The following is a 17,748-nucleotide window of genomic DNA, read 5'->3' on the forward strand; positions in this document are numbered from 1 at the left end:
TTGTGGTCTGATAGAAATAATTGGTAGGCAGCATTACCCTAAGTTTGGATGGGTTGATTCCTGGCTTGAACCCATAACACATCGCTTGGACAGAAGGCACTTACCATTGCACCAAATCTGGCCTCTAAAGCTAGTAGCCTAACTGTTCACATCACCAGAAAGTCCAAAAGGATGTGATAAATTTCATCACAAAGTTGAGGTGTTAAGGAGTGCTCCTTCCTCTCATTGTGTGGCATTTTCTAGACATCAAAAGATCTTGTAGAGATTGTGCATTGACAAGGATGAATGATGACAACGAAAAAATCATTATTCTAAACCCTTGTCATTATCCATTATTAAAGTCCCTGATTGATGCTCTGCGTCATTCAAAACTTTTAAGAATCCTTAGGAAAGAGCACAATTTCTTCCGTAAATTGGTTAACAAATTTTAGTATAACTTTCATCATGTAAGCACTACCATATTCTGGCATTTAGTATAGCTTTCATCGTGTAAGCACTTAAACCATATTCTGGCATTCTTCTAAATAGACAAATGCCAAAGCAAAGTCAACAGTAAAGCTAATGAGGTGACATTTAATTTTGAGAAAAAAGCAAAACATACATTTTACCTTTGGCTTACATAAAACTGAAGAAGATTCTCACAAAGACAAGGATAGAAATCAGAGTCCCTCCCAAAAGACATACTTTAAGAACCTTTTCTCTCTTCCTTGAGCTGAGTGAAGTGAAATGGCACAGGGCCACCTCAAGAAGAGATTCTCCATCCAGAAAGTAGACCTGATAAAATTACTAAGATAAGAGAACATACTTTATGATTGTATAATTTCAAAGTTGAGAACATCACTTTGGAATTCGATAAGATTTTTTAAGGGATATTTCAAGGAACCACTTTTCAAAAGCGTGTCCCTGCACATGTTCAGATTGTTTTTGAAACTCCAGGAACCATTTAAAAAGACAAAAGTCCTAAAACTGAAAGGACAACTAGTTCTTTTTTTCTTTTTAAAAAGTAATAATATTTATTCAAAAATAATCAACAAGGTCTTCAAAAAAATTTCTTTTAACTCTAAAGAAGTCCACCCACATCCTTCAAAGCTCCTCGCATTTCTTTTCCACCAAATGCACCCCATCAAGCAGTGAGGAATGAATCTCCATATATCACAACTTTGATGACACCCAAAACTACCTTGCCAACAAGCTATAGAAGATCAACAACCTTTCTAGTCATCACCCATTTCACCCCAAAAAGAGCAAAAACCAAACCTCATAATTCAATAGCCACAGGGCAATGTAACAACAAATGGTCTACAGTCTCTTCATCCCTCTTACACATATGACACCTGCTCACCGAAGTAATGTTATGCTTCCACAGATTTTTTCCATTTTCTATAGTGAGGATATTCCCCAAAGCAGCCACCCAAAGGAAAAAGGCCACCTTATTCAGGACGAGCAGAAAAGGACAACTAGTTCTTTGAAACCAAAACATCACAAGAAGCCTAAAAAATACTCTTTCACCTACTCCTAAAAAACACTTTGTGTGGTCTAAAATATATAGTTATAAGTGTTCTAGGGTTAAAGCAATTTTTATTTACAGGTTATGGTTAATTTTTTATTTAGCAGCAAAAAAGTAATTTCCTCAACCCCTGCATATCAAGGATATTTTGGTAGTTGAGTTGAGTCTAAAACTTTCTAGAATATCCCAAATACCTTAAGATTTATTTTCTTCAAGTCCAAGTTAGTCTTTTATTAGCAATTACCTTATGAGGTTTTTAGCTTACCAGTCAAACTAGTAGCCATTTTTTGGATAAGCAATAGAATTTCATTAAAGAGGCACAAAATAAAGCGTTATCTTGGTACATGGGAAGTAAAATAAGATATAGCAACGGGAGAACAAAAGGAGCAATACAAACTTAACAACTGAAGTGTAAATCCTCTAAGAAGTTCGTGAAAGTAGTATTGGAAAGTGCGTAGGAATTGGTAGTCCACTCGTATAATGTCTTCAAAAAGAGAAATTTGAGGTGTGGCAAAAGTAACTCTCTTCCATTGAAAGTACAGAGGTTTCACTCTTTCCATATACACCGCATGAGGCAAGGAGTTGTTACCCAAACATTCTCAATCCTAAGATTACCCGATTACCTTTCCAAGGTATGCCAACTTGGCAAGTACTATATTGGGCATCACCCAAGCGACTCCATATAGACAGAACAGTGTTTCCTCAGCTCCCAATTTCCTCCCTCTCTTCTATCTTTTCTTTTTTGTGGTACCGTTCACCAATAATGTTCATGCAACACATGAAAACCATTGATATCTCTCTTTTCCTTCTTCCTTATAGCCCTTAATCAAGCCCTTTCTCTTACCCATCAAAACCATAAAACCTTACATGCCCTCTCTCCCAAATAGCCATCAAATAATTCATCAAACCACTCTTTTATTCCTAAGCAAAAATCGCTGTCCATAATTTTCTAGCAACCTCTTTGCTTCGAGAAATAGTCTTCTTGTCCTTATTCAACATGTTATCAATTTTTTTGTTTAATATAAGTAATAACCATTTTAGTGAAAGGAAGGAGATACTTTATGCATGCAGAGTGCATATGAAAATCCCACTACCAGTCTTCTCTAGTCAATTTTGAACACTACCTCTTTCTTCTATAAGTTCTAAACCCTAAATTCATAAATCCTCCTAAACCTAAACATACCGAGAGCACACAGATAAAATCTCCAATTTGTCCTGTCATATCCCCTCCTTTTTTGGTGATATTGTATAGTCATTGACTTCGGTTAAACAATGACAGCAACCTGACCTGAGGTCTGTTAGAAGGTGTTAGAGGTCGAGTTTGAGTGCGTGAAGCACCTTCAACCAAAAGTGACTAGTTGCAGGTTTAATTTTGGGAATCAACCTCTCCGTAAAATATTTATAAAAAAAAATAGGGTAAGGTTGCCTACCATGATCTCTCCCAAACCTTGTAAAAATGGGAGTTTTGTACACTGGGTACAACTTTTTTGATGTCCCCAACAGGCACATCTACACCAGCATTACAAGAATGACCATGACAACTATGCTTTTATCCACCATTTGGATTAAATCCGATGTTATACAACAATATGAAGTTTGATTCGTAAATTTGTCTATTCAAGATTTGGTGGAAGTCCAATTGAAGTAAAACAATTTTTTGTTTGGGTTTTTAATTAATAAGTTATGGTCAATTTCATATTCAAAGGCAAATCAATAATTTTTTTCAATTTCTGCAAATTAAGCATATTTTGGTGGTTGAGTCGAGTCTTAGAATTTTCTAGGAAATCCTAAGTATATAGGTTCTATTTTCTTTAAGTTCAAGTTAGTCATTTATTAAATTTTTAGCTTAATACTAATTGTAAAAGAGTCTCTTATGTATTGAGTTGATTAATAAAAGAGAGACGGTTTACTAGTGACTAACAATCTTAATAGTACAAGGTGCAAAGAAAATTTTAATAAAAGAGAGACGTGTGATTAGTCTTAAGAAAATTTTATACATAAGAGACTCTTATAATGATCCCAAGGTACCCACCTCTTTCCATTCTCATTCACTTCCACAATCAGACCTTTCCCTAAGCAACGTGATCTCCTAATATCTCGCTCCTTCCCAACAGCTTCATTTTTTGAATTCAAATTAAACCTCAAAGGGAATCTGTGTTTATTTCCTTCCTGGATTTTCACCTCAAATTTATTATCCCCATTAATATCACAGACTCTCCCCTCCCCTCCACCCCACCCACAGCAGTCAAGGAAGATTTGCCGGCCTGAGCTTCAAAAACCACCACCTGTGTGCAAGGTTTGTCTCTCGGAGACTCCACTTTTGTTTTTTTCACTATTCTATTCTTCCCCTTCTCTCTGATGAAGGGCTGCTGTGAGTGCTTCAAACTTGCCTGCACAGGGGCTTTCACTGTTACTACAAAGGACCAGGAAGAATAAATCTCGGAAGGCTGCTTAGACTTGTACAGAACAAATTTCGGGCCACCCAACACATATTGGGAAGGATCCAACATTCTTCTTAATTCAATCCCAAAAGCCCTCCACCTTTGTTGTACCTTACCTGCAGGGATAATGATAGATCTCCTCCTCCCGCCTACTTCGAGCTCTGACACTGATAAATACTGACCAAACAAGTTGGAGCCCCGTTGCACCTTGTAAGCAGTATCTCATTCCCTATGCGTGAAAAATTGCTTGGGGTTGACCCCAATCACAATGTGTTCCAAATGCCAAATTGCTGTGCTCTTACCCATAAAAACTGATTGCATAAAATATTTTCCCCATTCAAAAATCTTAAGGGAGAAAAAATTCCCCCCTTCCTCAACCACCAACTGAAACAGCTTAGATTCAATATAAAAAAACTGCGGGATCCACCCATACTAATCCAAAGAAGTAGACGCAGACAGTATTTGTGACTAATTTGAGGTAGCCGGGCCTCTAAAACATCACCAAGAAAGATGAAAAGAAAATTTCTATTAAGGATGGAACGTAGTTACTATCTGTAATAAAATTTTCTTTGCACCTTGTAATATTAAGATTGTTAGTTACTAGTAAACCATCTCTTTTATTGAGTTGATTAATAAAAGAGACGGTTTACTATCCAAAGAAGTATTCGTTTATTAAGTTTTTAGCTTAATACTAATAGTACAAGAGTCTCTTATGTAATGAGTTAATACTAACACTACAGTCTCTTGTGTATGCAGTACGCTTCTTCATCATTTTAACACTGTTGATGTTAACTTTCTTGAGTCTACCCTTTTTTCCTTATTGATAATGCTTGTCCCAAAAGCTTAACTTATTAGGAAAGCCTAAATTAAATCATTTAACCATTATTGATTATTCTAAGACTTACCCTCATATGTGGGCCCCCAAACTCCCCCTTAAGTGACTCAAATCAAATTTATTGATCACTAGTAATAATTATGTCATCAAAATAAACATTTCACAATATATACACTCTCTTAGTGTATAAATGTTTAGTGTTCTTAGCATAAACTTTGAGCTTGTCTTGACTAGTGTATTGATGCTACAATTTGGTGCCCCAAACAAGAATTCATGGCTTCGCCTTGTACACTCCCTGTGTACTAGGGTGTTCCCTTTTTAATATCAATAAACTTACTACTTATCAAAAAAAAAAAAAAGGAATTCATGGCTTCGCCTTGAACTTGACTCATATATACACCTTGAAGAAATTAGTAAAAGACTCCTCCTAGTCCTAAGCAGCCCTAAAAAAAGTAGGAATGCAATGCACTTCGCCATTTGACCACTCCATACACTCAAGCATCATAGCATTTTTATTTATAGAAACTTGTTATCAATCCAAGAAGAGGGATGTCATATTAGTTCAAGGCACTGCCAGTTATCATTCTAGAATCCGAGGTGTTGTTTAGTAGCAATTTTTTAAAATATTCTTAAAAACACTGGAAACTGTTTTTTATGAACTTATTCTCAAAATTGTTTTATAGCGCTTTTCCCCCTCAAAACTTGTTGACAATGCGTTTTTATTTTTGGGTTTATATGATAAGTTTGCCCCCGACTCATTTAGAAAACATAAATTTGATACTGAAAACACCAAAAAGGTTTTCCCTAAAACATAAATTTGCTTTTAAGTGCTTGAAACACATTTAAAAGCACCAACCAAACATACTCTGATACTCTTGCCATCTCCAACTCTAAAACTTATAAATCTACAAATGGAGTCTAAACTCACTTAAATGGCCTTCAAAACACCTACTCCATGGGTTGAACTAACTAGGTTTAAGGTCTAATCTTCTACTATCTGCCCCTTAGATACCACCAAACATCCCTATAAATGATGTGTGAATTTCCATAACCAATTCCCAAACAACGCCTCACTAAATGTACTTAAATTTAATATATCCAAAATCTCCAATTTGAACTCAAAGTAATGTAAAAGAAATTTTCTATCTGCCAAATGAATTTTTCTCCTCCCCAACTCTAGCCCATAAAAATCTTGATGTAATTTTTCCAAATGTAAGTCACATTCACTAACAATAGGGATGGCAACAGGCCGGCTGGATCAGATTGTGGATGCCCTGTCCTTCATTTGAGGCAGGGAAAACCCAAGCGGGGTGGGAATAGGAAAGGTCTGGGGCAAAGTGGTTTGGAGTTATTTTGCTGTCCTTAATTAGTTGGCTTCGACATTAGTAAGATGGAAATGACGGAGATCAGGAAGGAATAGTCAAGAGAGTGCTAAAAGAAAGAGAATATAAGTGTTTTGGGGATGGTGTGTGTGTCTTTATATATATAAAATTTAAATATACAAACAAATTCAGGGTGGAGCAAGGTGAGATGGGGTGGGGCAAGCAAAACCTATCCTAGTCCCATGGCCTCTTTGGAGCGAGAAATTCCACAAAAGGTAGGGTGAGTTGGGAAACATAGGAAATTTTTTCCATCCCTAACTGACATTATGAAGAGTGACATAGTGTCCATTTGGCTTGAACTTATTTGCTCAGTTTTTAGCTTTTAGCTTTTATATACAGGTTTTTAAAACCTCACTTTTTTCTCGTTTTGTCGAAGTACAAGTATACTTTAACACATTTTCAGCAAAAAGCTAGATAAATTGTTCCCAAAAAGCTAGATAAGTTGATGTGGACTATTTGGTTGGAACGTAATCGTCGTTTCTTTGAAGATTCTGAGAAGACGTTGGTTGAGTTAAAAGACTTGTGCCAGTGTAGACTTTTTGATTGGTCGCACTGCTGGGGTTTTACAAATTGCTCCTCTTCTACAGTTTTTTTATTCTATTAGACTAGGCTCTTGATTTCTTCTCTTTTGTTTACTGTGTATGCTTTTCTGTGTTCATCATCATGAACACCCTTTATGTTTCTTTCTTATTTCATTAATAATAGTTCTCATATTACCTATCAAAAAAGAAAAGTTGTTTCCAAATAGACACATAAAGTAAATAGGTAGATTCAACATAGTACTCATTATGAGAGTAATCTACCCCCTTTAAGTAGATAAATTTCCCTCCAACCTGCAATCTCTTCTTCGTTCTCTCAAAATATCATTCCAAATATTTCAAGCCTTAAAAGATCAACCCAATGATAAAGCTAAATAAGTAGAGTAAGTTCACCTTACAACCCTGCAACAAAAGCTTCAACTTCTAGCACGAATAATGACTAACCCCAACGTACTTTTTCTAAGGTTAACCCTTAAGCTCGATACTCCTTCATTGCCCAGTTGCTTCGGAGTTATGGGATATGGTTTTTGGTTTATTTGGAGTGTGTTGGGTCATGCCTTTGTCTGTTGTTGGGCTCTTTGCTTGCTGGCAAGGTCGCTTTGGTCGCCACCGCAATGGAGTTATTTGGAAGGTCGTTCCTCTTTGTTTGATGTGGTGTATTTGGAAGGAGAGGAATAGTAGATGCTTTGAAGACATTGAGCGTGCTATGCCTGACCTCAAGCTTCTTTTCATCCGAACCTTACTTGAATGGTTCTCTGTGTGGAAAAACCATCCTTTTTCTATTTTGGATTTACTTGACTTTTGTAATTTTCGTTCTTGACTTGTTCACCCCTGTATACTCCCTGTGTGCTTGGGTGTCTCTATTTTTATTATCAATAAATTCTTATTACTTATCAAAAAAAAAAAATTTATTGATCATGGCTGTTTTTAGATGCAAATGAGGAGCATAACAAGGGGTCACTGTTTGTGTGCCTCTTGAAGAGATAGGTCATTCTTTCTTTTCTCTAAACAACTTAGCTTTCTAAAACAGCCCTCCTTTTCACTAATTTCCTCCATCACAAAGGGTCTCGTTACCTCATTCCCCTTAAACTTGGAAAGAAACCAATAGACTCCCACTAACTAATATGGAGAATCTAACCAAGGTTATACACATTCTAATCCATCTTCTTCATCTCTTCCCAAATTCATATCTCTCCAACATATAAACAAAATACTCCCAATTCAGGTGGGTCTTATACTTTGTTGATGTCAAGCTTGCATATCAAACCTGGCTTCTTACTTCTAACTCTACTATCTACTATCCATGCATTCATTTGCTATTAAAACAGAGTTTAGGATCTGTCTCCCCCTTATTAATGCATTCTAAGAGTTAGAGATCAGATTTTCAAGAATACCCCTCAGCCTACTAACTAACACTCACTAAAATCTTAAATAGGCCTCTCGCTAAACTAACAGGGTAGAAGTCTCTAATGAGGCACCCGGCTTCATTGGGACAAGGGCTATAAAAGAAGCATCCAAGCATTTCCCAAAAGAGCCATCTATATGAAACTCACTGAAGATTGAAGAACCACAACATCTTTTATCACACTCCAACAACATTAAAAGAAAGCTATTGGGAATCCACTAGGCCCCAGAGCCTTATCACCACTCATTGAAATAGCCGAGAGCACTTCCTCCTCACCAAATTCCCTTTCAAGCCTTTTTCTCTTTTCCTCCCAAGGAGTAGCAAGGTCAGGACCATCCAACTTCTGGTGCCAGACAAAGAGTTCTTTGTACAAACCCTCATAAAAATATATTATCCCATCTTTGACTTCATCACTTCAATTTTATATATTGAAAGGAGTTACATCAACAAGCTCACCAACATATGTAATAATATCCTATCATGTTCATTCAAAAGGTAAACTCATGACAAACAAACCTCCATCCTTATTGCTTTAGCTGCTTCAGACCATATAACAATCATGTAACATTTTGATGGTCCATTCCAAAATTTAGTCACATTTTTGTCAAAGTGGCTTATGTAATAAAAGTTCAAAATCAGCAGAATAATAAGCCTTGTAGTTGATGCGTGGGGTAAATTCAAACGGGAAATACAGACGTTTCAGGCCACAATTTATTAATTTAACAACTAATTAGTTATGAGGTCTTACAGCCTAATGTATTTAATATTTAGCTCCCAGACCTGACTATACAAATTTTCTAAGGAAAAAATTTACATCTGTTCAAAAACATGCAAACTTATGGACATTAAATCACTCTCTCTCTCTGTCCCTCTCTCTCTCTCTCTTTTGGTTAGTAAGTAAAATTTAATACAAGATGAGATAGTTATAAGAACTTACTGGCAAGCTATTGAGAAGAGCTAGTGTTACAGAGACATGGAATGTGCACATCAGAACCCTTTCCAGCACATCTGGAAGATCTCTACCAATATGAAATGCCCAACGAGGTTGATAAGCGGTTAAACGAACTGAACGAGCCATGGATATTACATCACCAACAAAAACAAAACTCCCACGACAATTGGATTCTATAAGATCAGAAGTCTTGGAATCTGAAAATGAATTTCTTCCAAGTTGCAAGCACTCTGCAGAAAGGGATCTTGAGAATGTGATCTCAACCCAGCTCAAACCCGGCATCTGAAGTGGACTCAAGCAAGACTCATCCTATCAACACCAAAAAAAATGTATTCAGCTGCAGTGAGTAGCGTATGAACCACTTTCGATTTTGCTTGATACACAAAAGACTTAAAAGCAGGAGAATTTGCTAAAAATACTAAAATGCCTACAAACATTCAAACATCTATTACCAGTGAACATATGCAGCTGCTTCCATTAGTTATTATTTCCCATCCATCACCACATTTATTAAGCTTGACAATGTCCTTAGCATCCAAGCAGTAAGTATTCTCTCTTCTCTTTGGATGACCATCTTCACCACCACCAATATTTGACATTCTCATATCATGACAGGGAATGGTTTCAAAGGCAGTAAGATCCTCAGCACAAGCAGAATAGTTGCCTACTGATTGAATCTTCTGGTTATCTTCTATCATAATATTGGGGACACAATATCCTTTTATGCCATTGACTCTCCCAAAGCCTTCATCATATTTGGAATGGTTTGTACTTTGAAGTGCCATTTTATCTATCAAAGAAGTCATCTCCATCCACTCTTGTGAATTATGGATGCGAACACCATCTAGTGACATAATAAGATCCCCAGGAGACAAATACCTAGACAAAGGTGATGTAGAAGATACATCCAAAACCTATTCCAGGAAACCATTTCCGAAAAGCAATTGGAAAAATGTGTCAAATCCAAATATACACATATGCTATATGCGTGTGTATATAAAATATGTTTCAACTAAATGCTTGTGATGTAGTACCATGGGGCTTTCACCATATATGTAGAAGGGAAACAAGATCATGGGCAAGAGGAATAGCACCAATCCACAAGCTACACAACACTAGAGGAGAATAAATAAATAAACACAATAAACATTAGATTTGGCAGCATATAAGCTACATAAAGATGAAAAATCAAAGAGTCAAGAAAAGAAGTTAGTATTTCAGATACCAGTTAAATTCATAAGCCTAACCTTTTTTTTTTTTTCATGCATAAGATTTCGGAATGCTTTCAGCAAATTAGGAGAGATAAATTTGGCTTAACTAAAAGAATCGAGAATTTTTCTAATAGTGGCAATCAAATCCAATCAAAGACTAATGACATTGGCAAAACTGGATGGTGTTTCACTCAAAAGTGCATGTTGTAACTGATAATAGAAAATGTGAGAGTGCAAGGGGTCCCATTCCAACCTTCACTGCAACCACCAGTGAGTTTCGCATAATTATGAGCAACAGTAACTTCCAGTGTCAATTACCTGATTTCACCTTCAGAGTGTGTTAACAGCATTGTCACATCACCTATTAACGGATTAAAAGCCATTGTCGAGAGCGACATCATCAGATTGCTTCAATTTCATTACATGCATCTTTGATTGGACTAGATTTTTAGAATTCAAGCAAACCTAGGGACTTGATTGCTTAGATTAGAAATGTAGTGATGTATGTGGCACATACCACATATTACAGGATGGTAAAATGTATAGAAGCCTACAAAATATCATTATGATCTTACCACTGCATTGTGCCACACACCAGCACAATATACACGAAGGGCAGTAAGCTGCGGTAATGCTTGCAGAAACTCGTAATTGAAAGCTACCAGAGCACCAGGAAATAAAGCTGCAATAAAAATCGCAATGTACTCCATCTGTATGCTCTCACTGCTTTCCAATGAAAAGGTGCCTACGGTACAATGAATGAGAATCTAGTATTCCACATATTAAGATAAAATGTTTTGTGGTTAATCAACCTGCCATATTTTACTTCATCACAGGTGCATCATGTGAATTTACTTGAATTGATGCCCAGGTATTTATATATATATATATATATATATATATATTAAACTTTAAGATTACCCCAAGTTTACTTGAATTGCAGACTCAATCAAATCTGTCAGGGATCTACAGCCGATTCCAAATTTTGGGACTAATGCTTTGTTGTTGTTGTAAAACTTAAGATTACCCCAAGTGCAATTTCAGTCATTGAAATTTTCTTTTTAGTAAATAATTTCAGTCATTAACAAATTAGAATTTTCAATGCAAACAACCACCTGCCACCTCCCAATAGACCCTGCAACCAGCCAATTCTTGTTCTTGGAAGTGAAAACATAAACAAATCAAGCAGTTTTGCAGATCAAAACATGATAACATTCACATAACTTAGCACTGCATCGTGTAATTGGAATTATAAACCCCTGAATCCCACCCTACCATCCTCCATTCTCCTAATCCCACTGAGTTGGGTAGGTTTTGCTAGAATAATAATTGCTTGATCAATTTAAATTGACAACTCATTGATTGTAGTCTTGAAATTAATGTGAAAAACCTATCATATATTATATGAAAATTGTTAATATAACAACAACAACCAAGCCTTAATTCCAAAATCTTGATATAAGCTATGGATCCTCAAGGAGGTTCTACTAGTATTGGATATACATTTTATTCAAGCTTCTATATTATTTAAAATTTATTTCTTATAAAGGGCTATTCTCCTAATAAGCTTAAGCATTTGATTCATTGACCATGAATGGAATTGGTCATTCAATATAGTCACTTTTATAGGTTGGTTCAACAATGTTCTTTAAAAATAATTAATCCATGAACTTATCTTTTTTTCTTTTTGAAAATCAACCGTATGTATGAACTGATGCAAATACATTAGTTATTTAGCATATATCAATATCAATAAAAGACATCCATGACACAAATTTATTTGGACGTAAGTCATAAAATGGGTTGTGAAACTAACCTTAGCCTAATGCTCAACCGGCTCCTCCTCCCTTGTAAGAGCAATATGGAGGGAGTGGTCATGGGTTCATGACCCAACAAGTGCATGTGCAACTTACAACTTAAAAAATTGTGAGGTTAAAGGAAATCACCTCACAGTCACATTTTAGGAGTTCAAATCCCCAAGTCTTGTGCAACACAAATTTATAACATACAAGAGGCACAAAAAATCTATATCTTGAGATTGTGTCATTCCTAAGACATGTCCCTTGTGCATTAGATTATCAGAAAATAATGCTAACTAATATTCTTTTTATAGAGTATCAATCTTCTATTTTAACTCTTTACAATTATTACAACAGCATATTTGAATAATACCATAATAAACAACTAAATAAAAAAAAACATATAAAAAATCGTTAATAAAAATTCAAAACAAACAAAAAAAAAAAAATAGAACAGAAAGAAGCTGACCATGCAGCAGCAAGGGCATGCCCAAATTCATGCACGGATACAGAAATCACAGTAGAAATAAAGATATATCCAGCATCAGCAAGTGACATGCTAAAACCAGAGACCTACAAATGACAGTAGATAGTTAAGAGTCATTTTGATAAATAAGCATAAAATTATAATTTTTTTGATAAGTAAGAATACCATAATAATAATAATAATGACAGAATTTTCCTCCAAGCCCTCCAGCCCAGTACGTGGAAAATCAAATGATTATCCATGTATGTTTTCAGTCACACATCCTATTTGATAGTCATTTTGACTTGTTTAAATAACTTAAAAGGGTCATGTGACTAAAGCAGTTGTTGATAACGATGATAATGGCCAAAAAATATATGCAAAAAACCGCTTGGAGGAAAATTTTTTCCTAATGGTAATAACAATAAACATCATCATCATAATAAAGGAATGAAATGAACTAACCGCAGTGGGGGAAAAACCAAACAGTAAGGCAGTAGAAAGATTGCCAAGCTTTGTGTCTTGGTGGATAAGATGCAGGGCTTTGCCTAATTCCCATAGGAGAATCTGGTGAATGGCAACAAAACTTATCATCAGAAAAACATTAATTTAAAATCCTAAGAGATTGGCCTGGTGATTCCTAAGGTCTCATGAAGTCCCAGGTTCGAAAACTCTAGCCAATATCGCGGGGCCACTCTCAAGGAGCTACACATACCGGGGAGAATAGTCAGGTACTTGAAGAGCTCTAGACACTCTTGTTTGCATGGTTGTCAAAATCATGATCTGGATCGTAAGATCGCATGATTTTACGTTTCCACCTTACCAAAACGTTTAGAATTGCACTAAGATCGTAAAAATGGTAGGATCGTATGTAAGATCGTGTAGGATCGTATGGGATCCTACCGATTCTACCAATCCTACCAAAATATCAGTTTTTGGTTTTTGGTTTTTTTTTTTTTTTTTTTTTAGGGATAAATTTTTGGTTTTGATGAAGCTTTAAGGGTTTTTATTTTTCTATATTGTGATGGTATGCCTTTTTATTTTTTATTTATAAAATTATGTTAACCTAAGCAAATGTTTTGTAGTTTTTAGTTCACTTGTAATTAAAATGAAGGAATGCTTCATCATTTCTAAATGAAAAATTTATATTGGCTTTACTACATTTTAAGCTATAATGTTGTTAAATTTGTTTAAACAATATACTAATTTGTATTATAATATTCCTAAAATGTTTTTCTTATATATAATTTTATTAGTATGCTTGTATTTGTATATTGATTGATTGGTTTTTTTATAGCATGCTCTGTAATTGTTGCTAAGTGGCATAACTTGAATAGTTGAATGTGAAGTTGTATTTTGATCTCTTTTGCAACTCTAGTATACAAATATACAATGTCTACATAGATAAAGAAATGGATGATGATGATTAGGAAGATAGTCATAAGAATCCTAAAATGAGAATAATTAAATATTCACTTCACCTTAATATTAATCTTGCTTTTGGATTTCATATTTTAGTTAGCAAGTTTCCATTTGATAATTTATTTTGGAATTTAAACTTGGAACTTGGAATATATTTCCATATGTTTTTTTTTTTTTTTGATAGAATATATTTCCATATGTGTTCATAATTTTTTTTTCTTTTTTGATAGAATATATTTCCATATGTGTTCATAAATATTTTGGTATTTGGTTGCTAATTAAACATTTATTGAACTTCTTAGATACATTAGGTCAAAACTTAAATATATTTGTTTCGTTGTTATAGACATAGTGATGTATGATATGCAAATTACATCATATAATGCAAATCTTTGTTTTTTTATGGATAAATTCACGATTTACGTGATTATTCAACATACAAAATCATTATCAATGTGTTTTTTGTTTTAAATATGAAAATATATAGGATTTTACAATCCACGATCTCACCTACCTCTCACGATCCTACTAAGATCCCAATTTTGACAACCTTGCTTGTTTGTGTAAAAAAACTTTAATTTGAGCAAAGGGTATCTTAGAACATTGTTGTGTGCAACACTCCTCTATCACATGAATGTGAAACTCATAAATTAAACTCACACCCACATGAAAATGATGTTGCATATACCCATTACATAACATTCCACACCAACTTGTGTAAGAGAGAGCATACCATAGTAACACCAAACAGTGCAGTTAGGCTAAAACCAACCCCAATGGAAAACCACACTCTCAAAGCCCTGTATTTGATAAATAATTGTCACCCAGTTTATCTTTCTTCTTATTAAAAACAAAAACATATTTGAGACGAGAGATGGAAAACCTGGCGTATCTTCGACCAAAACGGAAAAGGGGTTGATTGAGAGCAGTGATTTTATAGTCACAATACCTGTTAAGATTTTGATGTTAATAAATTTGAAGCAAAATATAGAGAGAGAGAGAGAGAGAGAGAGAGAGAGACTGACCAACAAGAAATGGAGTTGGAGATGTTGTGGTTGGGTGTGGTGTGTAGGGGAAGAAGAGAGGGAGAGTGAGATCGAGTGTTACTGTGTACACCCCTTCCAAACCTTCTCATTCGCCTTCCTTCCATCACTCACCACTGTCTCTTCTTCTCTTCCTGACTCACTCTCAGATTCTTTCGGTTTAAATGTCGAATTAAAGTGTGTATGGAATTAAATGCTAAAATTCAATTTAATCTTGACAACAACAAAAATTATGAATTATTATTATATCAAATCATTGGTTTGCTGCTTTTTTTTTTTTTTTTATAATTTGTATTTATTATAATTGGGGATTTCTACTTTTTTTTTCCAATAAAAAAATAAATAAAAAAATAAATACATAGGGTGAGTTTTGTAGATTAGAGAAGTTTTAAAACTAACAAAAGAATGATCCTATTTTGTAGGAATTTAAATTAACATAAAAGTAGGAAGACATTTCAACATAGAAGAAAGAATTTATTATTTTTGACAATTTACTATTTTAACCTCATTTTTAAGTTTTAGGTAGGGGTATTTTTTTATAGTAAAAAAAGCAATAACTAACTTTCTTTTGTCAATTTACTATTTTAACCCCATTTTTAAGTTGTTAGTTAATTAATTTAGGGGCATTTTTGACAGGGAAAAAAACAATAACAAACTTTCTGAATTCTTTTAATATATACAGATTTACTATTTTAACCCCATTTTTAAGTTGTTGGTTAATTAATTTAGGGGTATTTTTGACAGGAAAAAAAGCAATAACTAACTTTCTGAATCCTCTTAATATATACAGATATACAGATAACAGTCTGCCTGTTTGGGACACTCTGAATGGTCTGCTCTAAATTTAGAGATATTGGTTTATGATGGGATTTTCAAAGTGTTTGTTAGTTAGCAGGTTTCTGAAACTACTTAGGAAACTAACATCTTGAAATTGAAAAACTTGAGTTCAATTGTAAAAAATCAAGCCTTAAACACTCGAGTTCCAAGCTGAGGTGGATAAAATTATCCACATGAAACTCGAGTCTCTAAAACTCGATTTTCACAGAGCTAAAAGTAGAAGCGTATAGAATACAGAGTACAGAGTGAACAAAGTGAAGAAGAAGAAGAAAGAAGAATTATTTGACTAAAGAAGAAGAAGAATATGACTGATGTACTTGAGCAAAGTTGATCTTCCTCTTGATCATGCATTGCTGGGTTTTTCTTTACTCTTCCTCTCCATATCCAAATGTGTTACTGGGCTTTTCTTTGCTCTTCTTTCTGTATCCAAGTTTTTATGGAACTCAAGTTTTGTTGGGTTTTATGTCTTTAAAACTCGAGTTCCATGTGGATAATTTTTCTATCTCAACTCTGCTATCACATGGAACTCAAATCTCTAAAACTTGATTTGCTATAGTGAACTCGAGTCTAAGAGACTCGAGATGCTAATTTTCTAATTAGTTTAGAAATGTTGCTAATTAACAAAATTGTTAGCAAAATGATGTTAATTATCCCAAAAAAAAAAAATCCCTATTAAGACCTGTGGGGCCCAATAGTTTATGGGCCCGACTCGCTCGCTTATAGGGAGTCCACAGGCCCCAAACTAAAGGAGGCCAAGGCCCAAGCCCAAAAATAGTGAGCCCGATGTGGCCCAAAGATACGTCCGAGGACCGCTCAGTCCTCGGAGGACCCAGAATCCCATTGACGAAAGTGGAGTACAAGCAAACTTAAAAGATCAGAAAATATCTCAGGGAAATAGTCCTTAATACCCTTCATTGACATGACATCACACCTAACAGAGCCGGATTCTTAGGCTTTATGGACCATCTCCCATAATTTCGGGATTAGACTGATGGGACAAACCTCTGTCCTGGAAAAGTCGACCCTACACGTGGACGGGGGATAATGAACGTAGACTAGTATAAAAGAAAACGCAAGGTAACAAAGTGGGGGATCCCCATCTCACTTCATAAAAAAGACTCCAGGAATGAGAATGCCCGGATAGTATATACGCTCCACCAGGGATAACCCATCGACGGGTAATCGGAGAATACACTAGTGCTCCTCGGACATTATCCGAGGAGCCCAATCCCTCAATTCATAAAGTTAATGGGCTTAGATAACCGGACTAAAGCCTTTTCCAGTCTAGGTTTATCTAATGCCCGGCCTGTACTAGCGTCCCGTGACCCAACTCCAGCCTTTCAAGCCCACTCTCTACAAAATTTATTGTGGGGGATCCATCACGCGCGAGCCCAACGTCATCGTTGGGCCGCTTGAGAATCGTGTCCCCACAAGACCTTTACTGTGTCTCTTGTAAAAACCAAAAATAAATAAATCTCTAACTTTGTCAAAACAAGTCAATACGTTTATATTGTCTAAAGTGTGAGTTTTGGAGATGTGATTACATAAGTGAGCTTTTTACTTATTTTATGTATTGTTTGTTGTTTGAGAATCCCACGTTACTTTTTGTCTTAGTTTTATTTCAAATAATTTACCTTTTAGATTTTGGAGATTAAGCCAACTTTTTAACTTTTTATTTTACATTATGTAAATGAGTTATCACAAATAAGAAATTTTCAAAAATACACTAAATTCAATAGCAAGTGAGACTATTTGACCACTTTTTTCTTAATAACTTATCAACAACAAAATCAATTCCTATAAAAAAAAAAAAACAAAATCAATTAAAATAACACAAATGAATTAATTCACTTTTATAATATGAAGGACTAAATTAATATAAAAAAAAAAATTAATGAAATACTTGGAC

General features: G+C 34.9%; 1 protein-coding gene across 4 annotated transcripts; it reads right to left on the reverse strand.

The window, feature by feature from the left end:
• Positions 1-548: 548 nt before the first annotated feature.
• Positions 549-15,185, reverse strand: LOC126707425 (membrane-bound transcription factor site-2 protease homolog). 4 transcript variants are annotated; one of them, XM_050407047.1, is made up of 10 exons: positions 14,985-15,185; positions 14,843-14,908; positions 14,693-14,759; positions 13,003-13,104; positions 12,541-12,644; positions 10,848-10,995; positions 10,096-10,176; positions 9,514-9,975; positions 9,047-9,370; positions 549-774 (listed from the first exon to the last, which is right to left on the reverse strand). In XM_050407047.1, the coding sequence occupies exons 1-10, from the start codon at positions 15,107-15,109 to the stop codon at positions 616-618; spliced, it is 1,638 nt and encodes a 545-aa protein (XP_050263004.1). In that variant the 5' UTR covers positions 15,110-15,185; the 3' UTR covers positions 549-615. The 4 variants fall into 4 exon arrangements, with proteins under 4 accessions (XP_050263004.1, XP_050263005.1, XP_050263006.1 ...); XM_050407048.1 differs by lacking the exons at positions 14,693-14,759; positions 14,985-15,185; XM_050407049.1 differs by lacking the exons at positions 14,693-14,759; positions 14,985-15,185 and having other exon boundaries at positions 10,848-11,017.
• Between the last annotated feature and the right edge of the window lie 2,563 nt (positions 15,186-17,748).

The sequence above is a fragment of the Quercus robur genome, chromosome 11 (genome assembly GCF_932294415.1).
Source record: "Quercus robur chromosome 11, dhQueRobu3.1, whole genome shotgun sequence".
In the NCBI taxonomy this organism is placed as follows: Eukaryota; Viridiplantae; Streptophyta; class Magnoliopsida; order Fagales; family Fagaceae; genus Quercus; species Quercus robur.